Here is a 14,073-nt window from a genome sequence, read left to right as displayed (position 1 = left end):
CCTTCCTTGACAATCTTTCGCTTATTCACGCAGGGCCCCTCAGGCATCAATGCCCAAGATGTGTTCGCAGCAGAATTCCAGACGTCGTGGCTTACAGGCCTCGTCGTGGCATTCTGCGGGTGTTCATCATTTTGTTGCCGTCGTTACGAACAGCACATTGACACAGATCTGAAGACATACCAGCTGCATCTGCATGAAAATCTACCATTGCACTTAACTTGCGAGTTACCACGTCGCCGCCCATGTCCATTCGTCCGCTCCCGCAGGAGACCATCCGCCTGCTCTCGTCCTCGGTGAAGCTTACGAACCCGTGCGACGTTCTCAAAGAGCTCGTGGATAACGCCATCGATGCAGAGGCCACCTCGATTGACGTCGTCGTGTCGGCCAACACCCTTGACAAGATCGTCGTGCGAGGCAACGGCCATGGCATTCCCCTGGAAGACCTGGATCTGCTCGGGCGGAGGGGCCACACGAGCAAGCTGAGGAGCTTCGAGGAGCTTCAGCACAAGGGCGGCGAGACGCTGGGATTTAGGGGTGACGCGCTGGCCAGTGTCAATTCCATCGCTACTGTGGTCATCACTACGAAAACGTCCGGGGAACCTGTGGCAACCCGGATTCAGTTGCGGCATGGCATTGGCGGCGTCGTCGACAGGAAGCCAGTATCCGGGCCCGTTGGAACGACTGTACAAGCTTCCGAGCTCTTCAAGACTATACCGGCGCGGAGACATCTCTTACTCCATGGCACACAAAAGACTTTTTCAGGTATGCGGGATCTTCTCAGTGCATATGTCATCGCTCGACCCCGCCTGAGAGTTTCGTTGAAGGTGGCCGGGCACGACAGCAGCTTCTTTTCGTATGCTCCCAGTGGCGCGGGTTCTGTCAGAGAGGCAGCTCTTCAGCTATTCGGAAAAGCATTGGTCGCCAACTGCACGCCAATCAGTCTCCACCACGAGGCAAGCGGGTTCGCCTTGGACGCCCTTTTACCAAGTCGAGACTGCGACGTGAAGGCTCTCAAGGGCAAAGCGTTTCACGTGTCGGTGGACCGAAGACCTCTTTCCCCGTCAGGAGAGTTGCCAAAGTTGCTGTACAAGCAGCTCAAGTCGCATATCTCGAGGTCCTTGGCTACCACGAACCTGCCAACGTTGTTCATGCAGCTGAATATCACCTGTCCCCGCGGAAGTTACGACCCGAACGTGTCGTCGTTGAAGGACGAGGTGCTATTTGCCAACCAGCAAGAAGTGTTGGAACTCTTTGAGGAGCTGTGCCAGGCAGTGTACGGCATCAAAGAGTCGTCCGATGGAGAAGAAGGTCGAACAGATGCTGCCTCACAGGCGCCGGTCTCATCAAGGTGACTTGTCCTCCGCAAGCAGATTCAATCTCAAAGCTTACTCTCTGCGCAGCCCCGATAGTGATGGCGGCAATCAGAGCTTGGACGATCTAGCGCCGCTAGATGACTGTGATGTGTTACAAATGTTTGAAGACATGGAGAGGGCCGAGATGCTGGATCATTTGGACGAGGAAGCGAAGGCTGGAGGCACCTCAACCAATGCTCAAACGGATACTGCTGAGTCGCCGAAAGAAACCGATACTCGCCTTATTGTCGATGCTCCGAGCGCCAAAGAGACGAGTGTGAAGGTGAGAACGGTCTTCAGGGTCGACATGTCTCGAAATGACAGCAACGCAACAGACGACGCCGCGCTGGCCGACATGGTCGATGTGACGCTCCCAGCAGAGCTACCAAAGCAAACCTCCTGCGACAGCTCATCAGCCCAAAGTCGCCGTCGTGGAGACATACGCCGATATTTCCAAAAGAACTCCGACCGGGAATTCCAAATTGCGTGTGATGAGACCGCAGCTGGACCGGCGACGGTCGAAGCGGAGTCACCCCATCGGTCAGGGCTGCAAGGCTCGACGACCAGACAACCTTTGCAGCCTCTGACACAATCGACACTGAATTGGATGCAGAGTGAACTGGATATACGGCGAGAATTCACTGAGCCTGACCCTGACGGACATCAGCTACATAGGGGGCATCAAATCGATTTTGGTGCAGATGATTCACCCAGATTAAACATTCCCGACTTGAACGAGCTTGTCGAGGGTGTTGGGCATGAGACTCCACCGACCAGTCCCCGGATTCGGCCCCAGCTTTCTGGCATTCGCTCGATCGTGGACAGCACTCCCTCTTCGCAACGGCCGGACAGACTTGGCATGTTGCTGACGCCACCCTCTGATGTTGCACGAGGTGGAAGTGGAAGTCGCCGTAACCCCCCCTTCAGATCGCATGCTCGATATGGTGTATCTGCACCAAGACCGCGCGAAGGTCACCGCAGCGGAATGCCGAGACCGGGGACTCGGGAGACTCAGTCTTCTCCTTCGCTTACACTCTCCACGTTGGCAGACAGGATGGGGGACGCGCTGGCAAACGGCCCCAATTTCGGACAAGGAGCGCCAGAGAGACCAGACATTGCAACCAGTCTCCTGAGTTTCATTGGAAATAACAGCCCGGCAGTGACTACCCAAGGCTAGGGGCCTGGGGGTAGTGGTCGTGGGTCTACCGGGCAAGAACACCTGGAGGTACCGCGCCAGTCTAGACGTGCAACTACCGACGAGGCCTCAGTAGGTGCCTCGGAATCTGGAGCAGTCTACTCTCACTTGAGGCAGACACTTCTTATGAAAACACCCGAGCCAATGGCTGAGACGCAGCCACGTAGTCCCTCGCGAGAGGTGGTAGAGAGGGGAAACCAGGAATACAGCGACCACGGTCTCGCGACGCGGAAGAGCTCGGCAAGGACAGAGGACGGGGATCCCCGTCGATACTTTATGCGTCGACAACGGTCCCAGGCGGCTCATGGCCGTCCAAGGATGCTCTCCTCCAGAAGGCTACCCCTCGAAGCCGTGCCACACGACAAGGAAGTACACAGTATTGTGACAACAATCGACACTTTTGGCATGGGCCTTGCTCAGCAACTCGTGTTGGTGGCCGAGCTGGACAGGTACGTCTGCGACGGGACGCTGGCACGGGGGCTCCCTTTCGAAACCATGGCCCAGGCACAACTCGCAGAGGAACGACTACGTCTTGTAGTGGGAGTCTGGGCGGCGAGAAGTGGCGAGGACGCGGAAATCGAGTATACGATGCGGTCACAGGCAAAGGGGAAGGGGGTTGTGTGACAAGCGATGTTCACGACGGATCATGTGGCCTGAAAGGGCAGGCTCGGACAGGAGGATGGTCGGGCGTCGCTTTCGTCGCTCGTCTTGCTGTCCAAACAAGGACGCATACTTCGTAGCTTCAGTGGTGAAACGGACGGGTGCAGTTGCTCAAAGAGAGAACGACGGAAGCGTATGTACTGCACTGTTGCGCGGGATGTTCACGTTTGTCTAGGCCCCCGCGGAATGATGAGTCCCTTTAGAGTTTACGGTCCAGCGATGCAAGGGTGTGACGACAGGCGAACGGGGGACGCACGGAGGCGCACGGCTTGGCGTCCCGAGAATGCACAGGGTGCCATGTGCTCGCGTGCCGCAGCAGGGAGACGGCGTCAGACGACGCACGGAGGGCGTCGGATCGCGATGACGGCAAGCGAGGGCAAACAGGGTTTCGAGGTGCCAACACAACACAGCGGCGGCCGAGCAAGCGAGTGACGGAGGCCAACAGCGAAGCGCAGCGCAGCGCAGGGCGCACGACTGGACCTGGCCCGGGACAAGCGGCGAATCGGACCTGGAGCGGGCGCCGGGCACGGCGAAGGGGGTCAGGTCGGGTGGGCGCCAAGTCCTGTAAGGCTCTTCGTATCCGCTGGAGCTTGGGCTGGTGATGGTGTGGGATGTGGATGGGAAACGGGGGGCGGCCAGCAGCGTTGTGTTCGGGCACTGCCGACTTTTGGCGAGGATGTATTATACTCGTATGTAGTAACAAACCTGTTATGTGCGTCGTCCAGGCCCAGCAGTTGTCAAGTGGTTCCATGTCAGCTCGTCAATGCCTGCGGTACTGTGCATGAAAGATCTTGGCCCCCGCCGTCTGCAGTGCATTTCTACGCCGAGGCTGAATCACCGGTAGCCCTTCCCTCCGTCCCTCCGGGGGGCCGGCTTATTGTCTTACTACTACCACGATCACCTGTGATGCGATGCGATGCCCACCTTTTGTCTTTTGCTTTCTTTTGTTTCGCGCAGCCGCAATATCTGCAACACGGCATGTGCCCCAAAACATACATGGGCGGTCGATGTGTGCTGAAATTAGAAACAAAAGGCGGCGACCTACCCTCGGTGACCCGCCCGCCGCCGCCGGCACTGGGCCGGGGGGGGGGGGGGGGGGGGGGGGGGGGATGGAATGGAGGGAGCGTGGCGCCTCGGGTTCTGTCTTTGACCTGCGCTGGGTAGAACGGGAGGGGAGTGGGACGGGGGGGGCCTTCGGGGCGCAGCGGCGCGGGTGGAGAGCGGGTTCATTGATGTCTTGAAACTTTCTCTATTCTCGGGTGGATGGATATTACTATACTGGTACAGTGGGAGAGCTCGAAGTAATAGGTAGGTTCACGCCAATCTCGCTCGGTCGGCTGCTGGGCGTGGGATGCGAAATTCGCTGTATTCCATGGGGGAAGGGGGGGCAGAGCGGACGCACGCACAGCGGAGATGGTATACGGACTGGACGCGGGATGGCTGGCTGGCGTGGGGTCGCGGCCGTCTTGATCTGACTGCGTACGTATTGCAACGAAGGTGCCAGGGTTGTTGTTGTTGTCCTTCATGCGCCTCCTGCTGGGGGGGGGGGGGGGGGGGGGGCCGATGACGAGGCCTTGCAGCCAGCCCCCCGTAAAGGTAAGCACCTTTCTCGTACATCTACGTGCAAGCTTGAGCACGCACCCGAGCCATCGTGCACCCGAGAGAGTCCCCCATCTCGGCGGCGTGATGGATCGGGAAAGGACAGCCAGGCGGGCGGGCCGGATGTCGGGACTGCCCAGGTCAGGCACCGCGACGACGACGACGACATCCATCAGTCCAGTCGGCGGGCGAGGACGCAGACGCGCGTGTTGCTGTTGGTCGCGCCGCCGGCCAGGTTGGGCGCGGGGTACAAGTGCGACGACGGAGGGGGGAGGAGGGAATGCGTGCGACCGTCATGTCGTGGAGGGGGAACTGACCGACCGACCGGTTGGCGTTGCGCAACGGCCTTGGGTGGTCTTCGCCCTCTGGTGGTGATGTCTGTTGCGATACGTGAAGTCGTGATGATGGTGGTGGTGATGATGATGAGGCGCGTGGTGATGCGAGTCGGACAGACAAGCTACCTACCTACCCAGGGCTCCACCACGTCATCTCCGTCAGAGGTAGCGGGAAGGAAGGGAACGGGAGGAAAGCTTCCATTCAGGTACGAGCACGCACGGGCGCGCGCGCCGGCCGCGACGACGACGGGAGCCGTCATGCTACCCTTGGATGCTTGGCTGATGTCCCGCAAGGGGGGAGAGCGTTTCCGTTCAGGTGAGGCACAGCGCGGTGCTGACGGACCGACGTGCCTTATTACGGACCCTGGGTTTCAGTGCAGGCAGCCTAATGCGGCACAGGCGCGCTGCTCTCCGTTTCGGCGGGACGGCAGGTGCCTTTTTCAGGCACGCCGTGACTGACTGACCCAGTTTGGGGTGCGAACCTTGGTCTGGGAAAACCGTCCAACGGGCGCTGCGGTGGTGGAGCTGCAGGACTGCCTGCCCAGGCGTAGGTGGCTTGCCTGCCCTGCCTGCGCCGTTTCGTTGTCGTCGTTGCCCGCCGGAGGCTCTTTGTTGTAGGGGGGTGGCCGTTGGTTCACGCTGGCGCTAAGAGCCGGCTTTGAGGCGGTGCACAGCCCCAGCCCTCGGGCGACAGCCGCTGCTGGAGAGGTTGGCTTGGGCTGGGCATAGAACCTCCGTGAAAAGGGGGCCATGGGCTGGGTGGTTGCCCCCCAATGCAAACTTGGAAGTGTCCAAGCCCGTCCGTTCGGCTATGGCGCATCTACAGCGCCCGAGCTCCCAATCCACCAAGCGCAGCGCCAGAGCCGGCGCCGGCGCCAGCACCAGCACCAGCGCCAGCACGGGCTTGACGTCGTGTCGTGGCGGGGACGCACCGCGGGCGGGGACTCATGATCTGAGGTCCTCGTGGTCTTGGTCCTTGGAGTGGTCCCCCTCCCAGCCTTGGAGTCCTGTCCCCAGCACCAGGCCCAGCACCAGGCCCCGGGGTTGCTCAGCCACCGCCGCCGCCGCGCCGGGCCAGCGATCCATTACGGAGCTGATGAGCTGGGACCCGAGGCCCTCCCGCCGGGCTGGGTGGTGCTGTGCCCCCCCCAGTGGGCTGTGAGATCTACGTTACCTGCCCGTACGTACGTACCCCGTACGGTGCCCTGCGTGCCGTGCTGTGCTGGCCTGTCCTGCGGAGGGCCACCAGGTGGCCTCATCGTCCTGGGCAGCGATCCAATCCTGCGCTACCGTCCGTTCCATCTCGCGCGCAGAGGCAGCCCAGGGCAGCCAGCCCGTCACTCACTCACTCACTCCCGTCCGTAGGTCGCTGGTGGTCGTGGTCGTGGTGGCAGGTGGCCCGGGAGCCTGCCCGTCTGAGCAAAGGCCTGGGAAACCTGAAAAGAGTGCTTCTTCTTCAGCGAGATTCAGGGCGCGTAGCATCTACTCAGTGATAAATTACAGCTGACGTGACGTCTGCTGCTCCCACCGACCTTGCCTACGTAACTGCTGCCTCGTAGTTACCTGCCCACCACCATCGCCGCCGCCGCCGCCGCTTGCCTGCCCGCGCTGCGCGCTAGATTATCCTGCCCGTTACCCGTTTCTATTCGCGCCTGCCCAAAATCCCATGCCCGCTCCACCCCAGCAGTAGCAGCTCCTCCACCGTCAGTCTGCCCATCCCGTCCCATCCACCCCATCTTCTGATTTCTGCTCTCGCCCCCCCCAGTTCTCTCGTATTGCCGTCTCCCGACAGTTTTTTTTTCTGTCCAGCCTCCCGTTTCGGGCCTCTCGTCCGTATCTTTGTCTTCTTCTTCTCTCGCTTCACCCGGTGGTGTCCCTCGTTTGCCCTTTCTCCTCACCAAACCCCCCAAACCCCCCAAACCATTCGTCTCTCCGAAACCTTGACGTACTAGCCCGCCAACGGTCCTGGATCGCCAACAGCGTCTTTGAACCCCCCCGTCTTCCCCCCGCGCCCAAGATGCGCCGCTGAGGAAGGCTGCACCGGCCGAAGATGCGTCTAAGCTGGGCTGCCGAGCCCCATCGCCTCGACGACGACTCCGACGACGGCGACGACGCTGGCTACCGTTGCCGCTCCCACTATCGCTGCTGCGACGGCCGTGATGGCTCTGGCCACGACCGGCATCGACAACCGCCGCCGTTGCACGAGCCATGCGGCGGCAACGCTGCGACACTTTTGCCGGCTGGCGTAGCGCCCTCACAGCTTGAGAAGCAGGAGAGACATCAGTCGCTCGCGGGGACCCACGATGTGTTTAAGAGACGGCCTGGTCGGCGGAGGGGGAGGAGGAGGACGTGGGCCGATTCTCTGCCCAGCTCGTTGCGCCCGGCGCCCATGACGCTGCTCGCAACCATGCTGCTCCTCGTCCTTTTCGTCGCCTCTCCAGCTGACGCTGTTCGGGTCAATGTCACCAACTGCCTTTCCGAAGACTATCTCTCCGCCGCCTCTCCCCGCCTGCAGTGGGAGCCCTTGTTTGCCGAAGCAAAGTTCGACACCAAGAACAGCACGCACAACCTTCAACTGACCGTATGGGGCAACGTCACCGGCAAGCAGTATCAGGACAACCTGCCGCCACCCGACTCCGAGTATTGGACTAATCCCGACCCTGCGAATAATAATGGCAAGATTGTCGAAACGGTGGACGGCGGCAAGGCCACTACGCTGGTCCAGCGGGTCAATGTCTTGACGTACGAGCCGTGGAACCATCTGAGCAGCTTCTGCAAGGACGCCCTCATCAACGGCTCGTGCCCGCTGTCGCCCGTCTTCCACCCGAAACCGTACGCACCGAACCCAATGCTCCCCTGCCGTTCATGTGAATACAGACGCTGACCAGGTCCGACTCTACAGTGAATACCCTTATGGCTTGCCCGCGATTAACATGAGCCACGACTTCCACTCCGAGTACACCTTCGCCTCCTTTGCCGCTACCATGATCATCATCAATGGCGACACAACAGCGCTCAACATTGGCTGCATGTCTGTCACAATCACACCCGACCTCGGTGGCGTCGCCTGGGTCCTCAAGTTCCTTCCGCTCGTTATCCTACTCTTTTGCGGCTTTGCAGTCGTCTTTGCCGCCATCTATAGCCCCTGGGGCACCACCAACATCTTCCACTGGTCCTCCAACTACGGTCGAGACGCTGATCTCTTGAGGCTTGTCACCCCCGGCTTTGGCGACTGTCTCCAGTACATTCAATTCATCGCCTTGACGGGCGCCCTATCCCTCGACTATCCGGGCTACTACCAGCCTGCCGTCAGCCAGGTGGGGTGGTCTGCGCTCATGTTCAACGAGAGCCTCGTCTCGCATTCCCCACCCTGGCAGAGCGTTGTCGACGGCATTTACGTGACCAACGCCACCGATGGATACGGGCTCCACGAGCTGGGGCAGCTGATCGGTATGGCGGAGAGCACGGACATTTGGGCCGGCATGATGGCCTGGCTCTGCGTCATCATTGTCGGCGTCTTCGTGCTCTTCCAGGCCGGCTTCTTGGTCCAGTGGGTGTGGCGCAGGATCAATAACATATCCGAGGAGGACCTGCGGGCCAAGAACATACCCTTTAGCATCGGCAACGTGGTGCGCATCGTGTTTAACTACATGCTGATGCCCATTGTGGCGCTCTCGACCTTTCAGCTCGTCATCGCAGGCAACTCGCCGCCATACACCGTTGCCTTGGCCGTCGTGACCCTGGTCCTGCTGCTGGGCTGTGCGATTTGGATCCTCTTGATCATTCTCAGGACGCGGCCCAAGTCGGTTCTGTTCGACGACCTGCCTACGGTGCTGCGGTATGGTCCGCTATACAACACTTACTCGGACGAGGTTGCTGCATTTGCGCTGATTCCGGCCATGCTCAACTTCATCCGCGGCATCGCCATCGGGGCTGTCCAGCCGAGCGGCGTTGCTCAAGTTGTGCTGCTGGCCATCTGCGAGGTCATTCAGATATTCACCCTTCATGCCTTCCGTCCTTTCAACCGGCCTACTTCGATGAACGCCTACCACACTCTCTTCGCCTCGCTACGTGCTGTCACCATCATGCTCATGGTCGCTTTCGTCCCGAGCCTTGGCGTCACGGAGGGCCCTAAGGGGTGGATTGGATACGCGATATTGCTGATCCATGCGGCTGTGCTGATTTTCGCCTTCTTCCTGGGCGCATTGCAGACAGTCGTGGAAGTGGTGGCGCGGATGCTCGGGGCGGGTGGCGACGACGTGACGGGTCTCACGCGAGGTGGACTGTCCAAGATCTTTGGCATGCGGCAGCTGTCACGGCGGGAGACGAGCCGCACCCGCGCCGGCCCATCCCGAGCAAGCCAGCTGTCCACCGCAGCCATGCTGGATGCAGAGGAGGGCGGCAGAGTGGGCTACGTGATGCCCAGCGGTAGAGTTCGCTCTGGATCCGGCGCCAGTCTCGGCGGAATGGGCGGCCGCCACCGACATAGGAGCAGCTCCGCGCTCGACAGCATCGACATGTACTCGGGCAGCCCACGCCATGTGGACACGGGTAGCTCATACATACCCGGGACTCCAGGCGAGACTAGCACGTTCTCCTTCGTCGCGGGACCGAACCTGGCGCGGCAACCGGTGCCAGCCGGCACGGAGGCGACTGATCCTTACTATCGACCACCCCGTCGCACTCGGCGAGACACGCTGAGGGAATCAACATACTCTGACAAGGCACCGGAGCTGCTCGATCCCAAAAAGGCCGCTCAAGCTGCCACTGCGTCTGGCGACGTAACTGAGACAGGGGAGGAGATATCACGGGCCGCGACCCCGGCACCGCCCAACCCGACCATGAACCTACCCGCAAACCGGCCAGACTATGCCACACGCGAGGTGGATTTCTACTATGGGGTTAGAGGGCCCGCCCTTAACTCGGAAGGTCCCGGTAGGAAACTAGGGACTGGACCTGCCGACCCCACGGGACCCGTGGCCACCGCGACGGGCTGGTTCCGGAACATGTTTAGCGGCAAAACAAAGGAGAAAGGCAAGGGCTTCGAGGTGGTGCGTAGCAAGCGCATGCCTGCGTCCATGGTGCGGAACGGCGGCTTCGGTGACGAGACGCCACCGGAGGGCATTCCCGTGGCGATGGGAGTGTTGAGGAACGGCCCGATCGAGTCAGATGACGACGAACCGAAAGCCAAGAACTCGCCGAAACGGTCACCTAAGCGGCCTGGGGATCTCCTGACGGATAGCGGAGATCCTCAACTCTCTGACCCTGATGAGCCCGTGAGCCCAGTTGAGGAGAGGCAGGGCAGGAGCCAGCAGCCTGCGGCTGATGCTAGCCGCGTCAGCTCTCTCGATGAGGACGATCTTGCGCTACCAGCGATCCCCCGAAAAAGTTCTAAGCGCAATTCGGGGTCCGTCGATCGCCATCGTCTGTCGGCACTCAGCCTCGTGGAGTCTGTGCCGCACGGGGAGACTGCATCGCACGCAGCGTCGGACAACGACCCAGAGCCCGAGTCTGTTGGCTCTGCACGGGCGTATAGGCTGGCCCCTCTCCCATTTGAGCGCACGACGTCTCAGAGGCGACCGTCGTCGAATTCCTCGTTGGAGTTTTCGAGCGCGTTTGTCGATGTCGACCTACAAGGCCGACAGGATGAGAGGCCAGCAAGTCTGGGGACCGTTCCCCATCACGAGATCAGTAGGCATGATCCCCAGCCTGCATCGACCAACCTTGCAAGCTCGGCTGAGCTCGTGAACGACAGTGCCTCCTCGAGGCGGCGAAGTTGAGCAGGCGTTGCTTCTACGTCGAAGCCCGGCAACAGAATTGACACTCACAGGTGTCACTACACCACATATAATCGATGACGAGAAATTATCACGAACACTCCGGCATAGTGATGGCGGTGCACCTCTCTGTGTGCCGTCGATATCACAACACAACATCGCATCAGTAACTCGCTCTGTGGAAAGAATCCCGACGGATGAGCTCAAGCGTTGATTTTACCTGTTCTTGCATGTCTTTGCTGTTTTCATTGAACCCTCTCTCAGATTGGTCTCCTACTGTCGGTTTGGGAACGAGGGCGTACAAAAATAATACGGAGAGGTATTGCGTCCCTCTGGCATGTACTTGGGCAACGGATACCTGGGAGGGAGAGGGCGGGCAGCCCGTCTCTTATGAATGGCGAGAGCGCCCCATGGCACTTTGGATATACATTTTTACATACACTGGTATGTGGAACGGCCGGCAGCCGTAATTCGCACATGGATGAGCGCGCGAAGAGCGGGCGAGGTTGGCCTCTAGGGCCCATGGGAACACTTTTTCAGCGACGTTGATGCAAGGCATGCAGATATCGCTTGCAAATGATTGCCTCTTTGTACTGAGACTATGCGAATCACTCGCCTCGTGCTTTAATCGCATTGTGTTTCGTCTAGAACGCCATACTTGTCCATGCCTGACCAGCGGATGCACGATACGAAGTGCACACCGCCCGAGCAAGACATGTGCACACATCCCAAGGTAGGCTGACAGAATCATGAGGTGTTTGCCAAAGTACTGCCTTGTTCAGTGTGTGGCTGTGAAGGGTTTGTGCGTGTAGATTCTGGCCATGCTATACTCGGCCACGCCTGAATGTCAGGGTATCTAGCGGTACTATCATCTTCAACGACACACACCAACTAACCCGCCGCCTCACGCGATGGCCCCGCGTGACAAACGCCGTGCGCCCCTGTCCCGATTTGGCTTGCCCCCTACTCTATTTGACGCCGACGAAGCCAATGCCGGACCGCGCCTCCTGAACGGCCTTGCGAAGCAGCTGGTCCTCCGTGTCGGTCCACTGGACGCTCAGCTGGTCCCACTTGACGCCCGAGTTGTACTCCTTGCGCCACTGGCCCTGCATCTGCTGCAGGCGGGCCATCTCGCGGGGGTCGCCCGAGCCCGAGTAGACGATGAGCCCCGTGCACGGGGGCAGGGCCTCGTATATGCGGCCGAGCCGGTCCGTGAGCCTCACGAGCGCCTTTTCAAGCGGCGAGCTGGCCTCGTCGGCGCCGTCGTCGTCCAGTATTTCCTTGAGGACCTCCCCGTCGGGCGGGCCGCCGTCCGTGCTGGTGCTCTCGAGCTTGTTGCGGTTCCACCACCCGCGGAGGACCTCGAGCTCGCGCATGCGCCCCCATACAAAGTCGGCGCCGCCGCCCCTGACCACCTTGCCGTCGGGGTCGCCCTTGACGGCGCGGATGATGTTCGTCGTTACCTCCTCGTCGGACTGGCATCCGAACGCGTGCGTGGCTCCGGCTCCCGGACCCTTAAGGGGATTGCCCCAGTCCACTGCGGCGCTCGTCTTGCCAGACTCGACGCCGCCGGTTGCTCCGTCGCCGCCTTGGGCCTTGTACGTCGTGCCCACTCTCGCCAGCCTGCGGAAGAGGTTCTCGCCCTGGTTCTCGTTAACCCCCCAGAGCTTTCCCTTTGCGCACTTCTGGGAGACGAGGTCTAGGCACGTCTTGGCATCTTCTATGCTGTCGTGGCCGAGGGTGCCGCCCTTTTGGACCTCTCGGTTGAGGTACTTTTGGGCGAGAAACTTGAGGGACTGCTTCAGCGGCGGGCCGCGGGGATGGGGGTAGAGGAGGGAGGTGTCGACGATGAAGGGGTGCGACAGCTTGATGGCCTTGGTGTCGGATTCGAGGGAATGGCCCACGAGGATGGTGTGAGGGTGGAGGATCTTGATCAGCTTTTGCTGGATGTCGCGCAGTGATGTTGTGACCGGTGCAAGCATCTCCTCCGTGATTCCAGAGAAGCGTGTGACGTAGTCAGTGATGGGCTTGTCGGGCTTGACGAGCTCGTCCAAGACGACACTGCCGTCGGAGTAGTCGACGAGGCTAATGCGCGTCAGGGAGAATTCATTCTCGCCCGTCATGCACATTTCGCAATCGAGACCCAAGACAGTCCGGCCAGCCATGACGGATCCCTTCTGAATGTCCTTGTCGGGAACATCGCCGTCCTCGAGCTTGTCGACCTCGGTGAGGACCCAGCCCTCGGGGAGGACGAAGTTCTTGCGGGCCTCCTCCGAGAGCAGGGCGGGGTGGACGACGAAGCCATTGTCCTTGAGCTCGTCCGCAGAAGCGAGAAACTCAGTGATTGGCGTCCTCTCATCTTTCCAACCCTGAGGGGTCGCGTATGGCTTTGGTCCGGTCTTGTTGGAAGACCCCTTGTCCTTGGGCGCAGGAGCTGTGAGGAAGGCAGCCAAAGGCGAGTGCATCTTGCCGTGCTTGTCATCGCCGGGGGTTCGAACGGGCCACAGGTGTGGAAACATATCAGCGAAGGGCTGCAGGGCCTGAGGCAGCTTGTCCTTGGATAGCGTACGGGGATAGTAGTCGTCGGGCGATGTGGCGATGCGTGGCTCCTTGGACTTGACGGCGTCATCGAAGGTCGCAAAGTCGACATTCGCCTTGAACATGGCCTCCTCGAGGCCCGGGATCATGATGGCGACAATCTTCCGGAAGTGCGGCCGGTGGGAGACGGCGATCCACTGGGGAGCTGGGCCATCGGCATAGATGTAGAGGACGAGGTCGCGGAGCTGGCCGAGGTTGACCTTGGAGTTGAGGCGAGCACTCGACGAGAAATTCAGGGCGGGATAGCTCTTGCCCGGGCGCGGGACCTTCTTTTGCTTTTTGTTCGGGCGGGTGACGGTCTGCCACTCGCCGCCCTGGTCGACACCGTCGTCGTGGGGGCTCGCCCTCTTGAGGCTGCTCTCGCTAGAGGCATCGTCGGGGACTGATCTCTTCATGCTAGCGTCGTCGTTTTCTGGGCCCTCAGCTCCAGGCGGGTCGCCTTGGGAGTTGGAGCGATCTCGGGCGGTGCCTGGCTCGGGTGAGGCGCCGAAGAGGTGACGGGCGAATTGTTTGACGCGCTGGAACTGTTGTCTGAAGTCCGCGACCATAGCGCGAGC

The 14,073-nt window shown here is 60.6% G+C and overlaps 3 protein-coding genes across 3 annotated transcripts; 2 read left to right on the top strand and 1 right to left on the bottom strand.

The window, feature by feature from the left end:
* Positions 1–242: 242 nt before the first annotated feature.
* PLICBS_007142 (uncharacterized protein) lies at positions 243–2,071 on the top strand (the record flags this gene model as incomplete). The annotated part of the gene is made up of 3 exons (XM_018320552.2): positions 243–1,348; positions 1,401–1,892; positions 1,966–2,071. The coding sequence occupies 3 exons, from the start codon at positions 243–245 to the stop codon at positions 2,069–2,071; spliced, it is 1,704 nt and encodes a 567-aa protein (XP_018180449.2).
* Positions 2,072–7,548: 5,477 nt separating this feature from the next.
* On the top strand, positions 7,549–10,921 carry PLICBS_007141 (uncharacterized protein; the record flags this gene model as incomplete). Its single annotated transcript, XM_018320551.2, has 2 exons — positions 7,549–7,973; positions 8,044–10,921. 2 exons carry the CDS (start codon positions 7,549–7,551, stop codon positions 10,919–10,921), a joined length of 3,303 nt encoding a protein of 1,100 aa, XP_018180448.2.
* A 965-nt stretch (positions 10,922–11,886) lies between these two features.
* PLICBS_007140 (uncharacterized protein) lies at positions 11,887–14,064 on the bottom strand (the record flags this gene model as incomplete). The annotated part of the gene is made up of 1 exon (XM_018320550.2): positions 11,887–14,064. One exon carries the CDS (start codon positions 14,062–14,064, stop codon positions 11,887–11,889), a length of 2,178 nt encoding a protein of 725 aa, XP_018180447.2.
* Between the last annotated feature and the right edge of the window lie 9 nt (positions 14,065–14,073).

The sequence above is a fragment of the Purpureocillium lilacinum genome, assembly GCF_023168085.1.
Source record: "Purpureocillium lilacinum CBS 284.36 DNA, scaffold_5, whole genome shotgun sequence".
Taxonomy (NCBI): domain Eukaryota; kingdom Fungi; phylum Ascomycota; class Sordariomycetes; order Hypocreales; family Ophiocordycipitaceae; genus Purpureocillium; species Purpureocillium lilacinum.
The sequence above is the reverse complement of the archived record's forward strand: the minus strand, read 5'-3'. Positions and strand labels throughout refer to the sequence as shown.